Raw genomic sequence first — 10,045 nt, forward strand, 5'->3', positions numbered from 1 at the left:
TAATATATATGTCTCTTTTCATTGCATCTTGTATTTATTGGTATTTCTTTTTCATCGATAACATACACATACCATATTTGGTACCCGGTATATAGGAAGGATACGTCATTACTCTATAAAATAGGTTTTCAGTTTGGCCAGCTCAAAAAGCGATTTCGTGCTGCATTGAAATTTCAATCATAAAACACTTGTGCAAGTGTTTTGGCATCACAGTTTAAAAACCGTTCAATTCCGTCATGTACCATTTAATATGTCTAGAAATTTCTCTTTCATATCCTACTCGGTTATCAAATTTCTTCGTTCCCTGCTCGTCCATCCTTTCTACTTTGTTCGAAAGAAAGTGCATTGCTTTATAAAAATACTGTAAGGTATTGTATCATTTTCTAGTTTTATATCTGTTTTCTAATCTTCGGCCAAAAAAGAAATTTCCTTAATTTTTTTAAAGAAATGGTTCTCATCTTTTCAATTGAATGTCGAGCGTTACATCTCGTCTATGTATGTACATGCACGTAATGGAGGAATATTGAAATTTAGCTTAATCCTTTTATCAGTCACAACCCATAGCATGGGTTTTTTCATAATTAATACAATAATGTGGTATGTTTAAGAAAGTATCTCTCCGAACGATTTGACGTAGGCCTCGTGAAGTTTGTTGATAAAATCCGGATCGCTTTTTAACAAATAACTGAACGCTTGTAAAAGCTGATTCCTCGTTAGTGGTTCTAACGGTCTATTTAAGGGTTCAGGTGAGCTGGGAGCAGCAAACATCACAGGAGGTATTAACGCTGGTGCTGAACCTCTTCCTGACAACGTAGGCGCTGCCGGAATAATATCGTCTGTCGACTAAAATAGAAAAAAAGAATTTTCAAATATATATATATATATATATATATATATATATATATATATATATATATAAACATTTTGATTACCACCCGATTTTTACAATCAGTCTCGTGGTACATGTATCCAACATGCCAGTCAAAGTATCAATAGAAACACAAAAGATTGTTAGTTTATTTGAATTTTCTTACTGTGCTTCCAGAAGCAAGAGCGAGTAATGGTGCAAGTGGATTGACATTGTTGGTACTGGTAATGTTTGAAGCTTGATGATTTCTTAAAGAGGTTACGTTGGTCGGCGATTGTATCCTGAGAAATCCAGTCGATCCGTTTGAATCATTGTTCATCAAGTTCTGAGCGACATGTAGCGGCACATCCTGAGAAATTGGCGCTGACGTGGATATTATCGAATCTTGTTGTGTTGTCACTTTGTTTCGTCTTTTAGACTTGTTTGTGGATGGAATCGTTGTCGGTTGCGACTGATGAGACGGTTGCGGTGTTACAGATCTCTGCTGTTTCTCAATATGTTCTAGAGTATGTGCCGCTGGATGAGACATTAAACGTGCGAGTAAAGGTTTACTTTCGACTGTAACTGTACTTCCTGGAGTAGGTTGGTCGTTTGGTTTGAAATGTCCAGTATTCACCTGATTAATACAAAATGACATAAGCCTATAGCGCACGCACACGCACGCACGCACACGCACGCACGCACACGCGCGCGCGCGCGCACGATGCGATCTTTCACATAAAATCATATCGCAATCTAACACAAAAAAAATTGCATCGCGTATTATACACTTATTTCTAAAAAGAAAAAGAAATGATGTAACAAGTCAAACAAGAAGAGATGATATAAAAGTATAAAACTGACCTTGGCTTTAGCAAAGAAGTCCATTACACTTTGCGAAGTGACATCAGGTCCTAAGGGAGCAGCTAGAGGTCCAGAAATATTATCGATCATGGGTGTAATCGATGGAGATTTTGATCCTGTAATCGTGTTACCACTATCTCCTCCCACGCTTCCACCACCGCCACTACTTCTGCTCGTGTTAAAGTCTTCTTGCGCCTTGCTAAGCATACTGAATATATCTACATTGTTTACGTTAGGTCCCAAGGTCTTTTTAGCTTTAAGTAGCGGTTTGTTACTGATTTTGCGATTCTCTTCACATTCTTTGAGAAGTTTATTTAACATATTTGCAATCCGTACACACTCTTCTTTTTCATAAAACCAAATACCATAGATGTTGCATCTCGAATTTCTATATAGCAGAAATGGTTCCTGCAGTTGCAAATCTAAACCTGGAGCAACTGGTTCTACTAGATTGTTTGTATTTAATCTGTAACAAACATATACTTTTGTGATGATTTTTAGCACTAATAATATGAAATATAAGATAGATGTGCAAAAGGTACTAAACTTGAATCAAAAGAATTTACGAATCACTCGAGTAAATCACTGGCGATGCAAAGCGGAACGTCGTACGCTATATTTTCCTAGGTAGTAGATATATTCGTATCTCTTGGTATATACTACCTGTTCATTATGAGAATACTGTTGTATGGCTCGCCGTTCCTCGAGTACAAGAACAAAGCGCCCTCGATGTCGGTCTTTTCCCATTCATTTTCCTCCGCGTTAAACGTATACAGGGCGACATGAGTTGCCGTTTCCAAGATATCCTTCACATAGGGATCAACTCGTTTCAAAGCGGCCACGTTCATTCTCAGCTCGGTTCGATCCGTCATGGTGTTGTTGGTGGTGTGGTGTGATGAGATGGTGATGGTGATGGTGATGGTGATGGTGATGGTGATGAAGATCACGACGACGACGACGACGTCGACGACGACGACGACGATGACGATGATGATGATGATGATGATGATGATGATGATAATGATAATGATGATGATGATGATGATGATGAAGATGACGATGATGGATAATAATGACGATGATTGACGATGGCGACACGTCAAGTTCGACAAAGACGAGCGGGTTAACGTCAGCACGATACTTTCTCTATTTTCCCTCCACCGGTTGATTACAAATCTCGGAGAGAGTCGTATTTTCAAATAACCCAAGCAGCTGCTCTCACAAACGCCATACTACTATCATTGACGCGCGAACAAGTCTACCAAGCGTTCGAAAGATGGCACGGTGTTGCCTTTTTCTTTTTGTCCTATATAAAAGTAGCTGTAATTTGATTGGATGGTAAGTGAAACAATAAAAGCTAGTTTACAATAGATGTAATTGTAAGAAATTGACCAATCATAGTCGATGTATAAAAGAATAATCTACTATGATTGGCCAATTTTTTACAATTACGGCCTGTATAAACTAACCTAAAACTTATATCGAATCTGGTAAGAAATTAACCAATCATAGTCGATTATTCTTCAAGAAATTGATTATGATTGGCTAATTTTTTAGTCGGTTTTGGCATAAGTCCCGGTCTACAATTATAGCGTTTTCGATTGCAGTGGGTTTTAACCCAGGTTTGTCGCTATTTACCGGAATCGTCCAATTAGGGCTATGTTCAGATTCCCCACCCGGGTGCACCCAGACATCATTCTATCTCTGTTTAACATTCGGTAAACAACAAAGATACAACGACATCTAGATGCACCCAGGTGGGGAATCTGAACACAGCCTAGAACGGATGATCGTCCGTATTAATTGAACAATTCCGACAAATGGCGACAAACCTGGGGGTCGATCATAAAACTTTTTCTCTAGGGCAGAAACGTGAAAAGTGAACATCTTTACCATTGAAGTTAATGGAGAAATTTTTTACTTTTCACGTTTCCGCCTTAGAGAAAAAGTTTCATGATCGACCCCCTGGGCTGCGTTCAGATTCTCCACCCGGTGAGTGATCTCTGGGTGACTGGGTAAATGGGCGGAGCTAATGAAAAGCTCCCTAGTGGTTTATGGAATCTGAACGCACTCTCAAACATTGGGTGTGTTTAGCAAATAACGCTGAGAAATAGTAACATAAATATCTCAGATTCAGAATAAATTACATAATAAATTAAGATAAACGATAAAGATAATACATAAATATTTTACTATGAATATTTTTATCAATATAACTAAAGTAGATGAAAATTAAATGTTAGTAGAATAGGACGAATCAATTTAAACAATGAAAATAAATTTTTATTTTAACAAATTAGATGAAGATATATATTGCGCATATCATCTATTATATGTATAGGCTTGTTTTCTATTCCTGCACTAGACTGCACTGGAACGTTCCTTCTTGTTTTCACTAACTTTCAAATATATATCTATTTCACTTTAAGTGCACACTAATTCAGGGAGTTCAGGAACAGAAAACAAACAGTATATTTTATTAGTATCAGAAAATATTTAATAATACTAAAAATCTTTAACATACTAATCTCAAATATAAATATTTATATAACGATTTTGTGAGACTGTAGACCAAGAAACCTTACATTAATAGAATAAAAGATTAATATTTATTAATCTGTAATTACATAAACAGAATAATAAACAAAACGTTTAAACTTTACTTGGTTATTAACGTTTTTCTTTATTATATTTATACATTTTAATTTTTATTTACTATAATATTTTAAATTAAATTTATTTTTTAATTTTAAATTTGTTTTAAATATACGAGCTTTATCACAAATATATAGAAATTTTTATAGCGATACATTTTGGAACGCACCTTTACGTCACCCACCCGTTTCACCCGGCTCAAGGACCCATGTGGTTTTTCCACTCTCTCGGGATAGACAGAGTGATAAAGTGAACGACCCACCTAATGTCCGGTAGGGGCACTCTAAAGGAATCTGAACGCTCTTTAGGTGCCTGGGTGCACTCGGGTGGGGAATCTGAACGCAGCCCTGGGGTTCTATCATGTAACATTTCCCCTAGGGCGGAAACGTGAAAAGTGAAAAGTTTCACGTAAATTGCACGATCATGTACACCCAAGGACTTTGATTCTGTCCATGGGGAAATTTTCCAAACTAAGAAGTCGCTATCTTTTTACATATTTACAGTTTATGATTTACGTAACGACCAATAAGCTCTAGTTGTTTCATTAATCATGAACTGCAAATATGTAGAAAGTGGTGACGTCTCAGTTTGAAAAATTTCCCCATGGACAGAATCAAAGTCCTTGGGTGTACACCCAAGGACTTTTGCCTCGTGCCCACAGGACGCGGCAAGGCTTGCCGCGCGGCAGAAGTTGGCTGAGGAATATTTCGATAGCCAATCAACGTCTCGTTCGCCTGGATGTAATTTCCGCCTCGCGGCAAAAGTTGGATCGAGTTCAACTTCGTGATTGGCTACCATGCCAACTTCCGCCACGCGGCAAGCCTTGCCGCGTCCTGTGGGCACGAGGCATTTGATTCTGTCCATGGGGAAATTTTCCAAACTGAGAAGTCGCTATCTTTCTACGGCCCAGTTTCACAACTTTGGGTTTAACCCAAGCTTAGTTGAACTACCGTCAAGTTTAACGCCACGGTTAAACTTCTATCGCGATTCACAACCAGATTTTAACTCTAGGTTACGTAAACCTATAATCTATGCGAAGAAACTTCAACAGACTTATCTTTCTTCTAGAACAAGTAGTGTGATTGGTTGTTATCGAAGAGTAGGGAATGAGATATTACAGGTTCTATACACCAAGGCAAAAAATAATGAACAAATTTAAAAGTTTTGAAGTTTTCTTCTTACATGTTTCCAAATCAGTTTGAACTAAACAATTAAATTCAATTGTTACTGTAAAAATTTACACTTTATTAAGTACATTAAACATTGGAACACTAATTAGAAAAAAATTTCTCATAAAATAAAGAACAACAGATTAGAACGAAAGACAAAATTGAGTTTTGAAAAAAATAAATAAATCTAAAAGACAGCCACTCGAAATAAAAAAAAACTGTTCTTTGGAAAAACACATATATGGTCATCGTAATTATAGTATGTAATCTATAAGTACTAATTTAATAATATTACAAAACTATTTTTACTGTTCTGTTTTATAAGAAATTTCTTCTTTGATTTTTTCTTAAGACTGCAGTAACAGATTCCTTGGTTAAGCGAAATCGAGCATAAAAATCAATGTCATCAAATTCTTCAAAATATGACGGTCGTCTTCTAATTATTCTCGGGCGTCGATTTATTATTTGCACAAAATCTTCATCGTCAGATGACGATAACATATATTCCAGAGCCATATCTTGCAACATAACCTTTTTACAATTCCGTGAAGATATCAGCCATGAAGTACAATACTCGAAAGATTACTGAAAGCAGTGGCGCTGCAGTATTAAACCTCGGTTATCTACCTTAAACGCCCGAATTTCGCCGTTCAACTTTAACCGCAGTTTAACAACGTTAACCGAGGTTTAAGACAGTTGTGGGACACAATATTTACCGTAAACCAAGTTTAAAGGTTTAAACTCCGGTTAAACTAAGTTGTGAAACTGGCCCTACATAGGCTGTGTTCCGTTTTTACTGGCAGTACTGAAAATTTATAGTTCACGTCACATATACTATACATTTTCAGTACTGGCAGTTAATATCGGAACACAACCATACTTACAGTTCATGATTAACGTAACGACCAATAACCTCTAGTAGTTTCATTAATCATGAACTGCAAGTATGTAGAAAGTGCTGACTTCTCAGTTTGGAAAATTTCCCCATGGACAGAATCAAAGTCCTTGGGTGTACGATTCTACGGAATCATGTAACTCACTCATGAGCGGAAATATGAACTTTTTCACGTGAACTTTTTCGCCATCAGCCGTGATGGCGAAAAGGTGAAAATTTAGGGAATTAATAAATTGTATGTATTTTGAAATAAGAATGAAAGTGTGGTAACAGTGTGGTAACAGTTTGAAGAGGTATTATTGACGAGGTTAACCTTTTTGGTATTGCATTGCGTTGATAGGATAAAGTAATACATACATAAATAAAAATAATGCTTTTGTGATGTAATTAGGTTTGATATTTATATTTGACAAATTGATGTTTTGATAATTATATAGAATGAGGTTTCATCAAATGCAAATTTAGATAAAAATATACTTTAGACGCGTTTTGATACACAATGATATAAGAAAGGTGCGTCTTGTGAAATAGAATATTAATCAATCATGTAAGTGTTTATAACTTATAAATTTGGAAAATACATGTGTGAGCGGAGAATTCAGTTTTGACCAAGGTCCGTATTCTAAATTATTCAATATTTTTTAATTAAACAAAGTTAAATTTAATGACTAATAAAATTAATTTACTTTAAAATTTGCACACATAAAAAACTAATTAAAATTAATTTTGAAAAACAATGTTTGAATTAAATTACAATGTAATTTTGAGTATTAGATTACTACATAAAATAGTTGTTACAATATATGGATTATTAAAAATAAATGTAATATATATTATATTTGTAAATTAAGTTTATGCAATATAACTAAGAAATATTGCTATTTATTTAGGAATTTTTTTACAATTTTTTTTATATAATAAAATTTTTACAGTAAAAGTTATACTGTAAAAGCAGGTAGAAACCTTTTTCACGATCGCTTGATAGTTGCAATGACAGAGCCTCTAATGGTGAATTTCGGAACGCAAATTAAACTTCCGCGCATTATTCATACATACCGTTTGTTTTTTGTTCCTGAACTCCCTAAATTAGTGTGCACTTAAAATGAAATAAGTATATGTTTAAAAGTTAGCAAAAGCAAGAAGGAACGTTCCAGTGCAGTGTAGGAACAGTGCAGGAACAGAAAACAAGCCTATAATCGCTGTGCGTGAAAAGATTCACGTGAACTCTCTATGAGTGAAAAATGAAAAATGAAAAGTGAAAAGTGAAACGTGAAAAGTGAAAAGTGAAACGTGAAAAGTTCCATGTGAAATTACTTGATTGACCCCCTGGGTTAAAACCATTGAACTATACTTTAACTGAAATGGGCACTAGCCGCCAGAAAACGTGACGAGAGAGAGCCATTTCGAAGGGCCACCTCTCTTTGTTAGTACAGTCACGTTAGAAAGTTTTGCAGCACCGGCACATGAGGATTAGATAAACGAGCGACTTGAGTGACGTACACCCAAGGACTTTGATTCTGTCTATGGGGAAATTTTCCAAACTAAGAAGTCACCACTTTCTACATACTCACAGTTCATGATTAATGAAACGCCTAGAGCTTATTGGTCATTACGTTAATCATGAACTGTAAGTATGTAGAAAGATAGTGACTTCTCAGTTGGGAAAATTTCCCCATGGACAGAATCAAAGTCCTTGGGTGTACACTCATGGAGTTTGATTCTGTCTATGGGGAAATTTTCCAAACTAAAAAGTCAAAGGAAAAAGGCTGGCATGGTTCCTCCTCTGGGAGTGTCCCAGTTGCGCACAGACTCGATTGGACACCACCAATCATAGCGGCCGGTGCCTAAAGTATTTATTGGTTGAGTTAGATTAGATTACGTGATTGGTGATGTCCGATCGGGTCTGTGCGCAACTAGGCCTCATCCGATTTCTCTCTCTAGTTCAGGGGTCGATTGTGTATCATGTAACTAGAGTGAAAATGACAAAAGTGAACAAATTTACTAGAGTATTTATAATTTCATTGGTCAACAACTAGTAAATTTGCTCACTTTTGTAATTTTCACTTTAGTTACACGATACAGAAGGTGCTTTCCAGCTACGACACAAATCGACACTGTGTAACACACTCCGTTTGTTTTCTGTTCCTGAACTCTCTAAATAAGTGTACACTTAAAATGAAATAGATAGATGTTTCAAAGTTAGCAAAAGCAAGAAGGAACGTTCCAGTGTAGTCTAGTGCAGGAACAGAAAACAAGCCTACTGTTTGTTTTCTGTTCCTGAACTCCCTGAATTAGTGTGCACTTAAAATGAAATAGATATATATTTGAAAGTTAGTGGAAGCAAGAAGAAACGTTCCAGTGCAGTCTAGTGCAGGAATAGAAAACAAACCTACAGTGTCCATTAGTGTAAAGAGAAAAAATTTTAATTGTCTTACACTAATGGACCAGCGGGTCCCGATAGCGCACATCCCAATAGCACACAAACCACTCACAATGGCAGATGCCTAGAGATTTTCCGTAGGTTGGGTTAGATAAGTCAAGATGATTGGTTGGTGGGCTATCGAGATGTGCGCTATCGGAACCCTCCCCTAATGGACACTGTGCTAAGCAGTAGAGTCCTATACAGGGTGATTCAGAACGACCCATGTGTCCCTGTAAAGACGTATTCTTGAATAAATTCTGAGACGATTTGTCCTGTACGAAAATTTTGTCCGACGCTTAATTTTTAAATAATAAGGGGATAAAGTTAGCGAATCACGGGCCGTGTACACATGGTAGACAAAGGCGCCGCAACTCACCGTCCGACACGAGTAAGCGCCCGCGTCGGACGGTGAGTTGCGGCGCCTTTGTCTACCATGTGTACACGGCCCGTGATTCGCTAACTTTATCCCCTTATTATTTAAAAATTAAGCGTCGGACAAAATTTTCGTACAGGAAAAATCGTCTCAGAATTTATTCAAGAATACGTCTTTACAGGGACACATGGGTCGTTCTGAATCACCCTGTATAAAGAGAGAAGCGACATCAAACCCCCACCACAACCTTCAGTATCCAATTGAGTCTTCTACCGCCATTTTGGGACCGCTTTAAGGGCCTCGCACATGAAATGCATAACATAACATATGCACAACATAAGACCGATGGGCCAATGAGCATCTAACATAAAATCGCCATATTGATTTACATAGCATTTTCATTGGTCCGTCGCTCTTGTGTTTATGTTACGTTATGCATTTCATGTGCGAGGCCCTTTAACGTCATCAAACACCATTCGTATCATTCTGCAAACAGCTGTGGTCACAATATGGCTGCTCGCTTAGCCAATCAAGTATCAATCAGATTACCAATCAGAACTACGGACATCAATGTCGCTTCTTTCTTTATATAGGACTCTACTAAGCAGTAGAGGCCATGACACACAAAATGCTTAAGGCATTACGTTCTACCAATCACAGTCAGAATTGTAATTTACGTTCGACTTCATATACTATTTGACTATCTTTATTTACGTTATTTAACGACGTAGTACAATATTGTTAATTAAAATCCGCCATTTTGTAACAGATGTAATTAATAAATTTATTTTAATCAACTTTATTTACTTTATTTTAATTT

The 10,045-nt window shown here is 36.6% G+C and overlaps 1 protein-coding gene across 1 annotated transcript; it reads right to left on the reverse strand.

Annotated features, from left to right (window-relative positions):
• Positions 1-15: 15 nt before the first annotated feature.
• LOC105201795 (mRNA-decapping enzyme-like protein) lies at positions 16-2,981 on the reverse strand. The gene is made up of 4 exons (XM_039453685.1): positions 2,375-2,981; positions 1,712-2,177; positions 1,035-1,484; positions 16-843 (listed from the first exon to the last, which is right to left on the reverse strand). The coding sequence occupies exons 1-4, from the start codon at positions 2,581-2,583 to the stop codon at positions 604-606; spliced, it is 1,365 nt and encodes a 454-aa protein (XP_039309619.1). The 5' UTR covers positions 2,584-2,981; the 3' UTR covers positions 16-603.
• Positions 2,982-10,045: the final 7,064 nt, after the last annotated feature.

Source organism: Solenopsis invicta, chromosome 9 (assembly GCF_016802725.1).
Source record: "Solenopsis invicta isolate M01_SB chromosome 9, UNIL_Sinv_3.0, whole genome shotgun sequence".
In the NCBI taxonomy this organism is placed as follows: domain Eukaryota; kingdom Metazoa; phylum Arthropoda; class Insecta; order Hymenoptera; family Formicidae; genus Solenopsis; species Solenopsis invicta.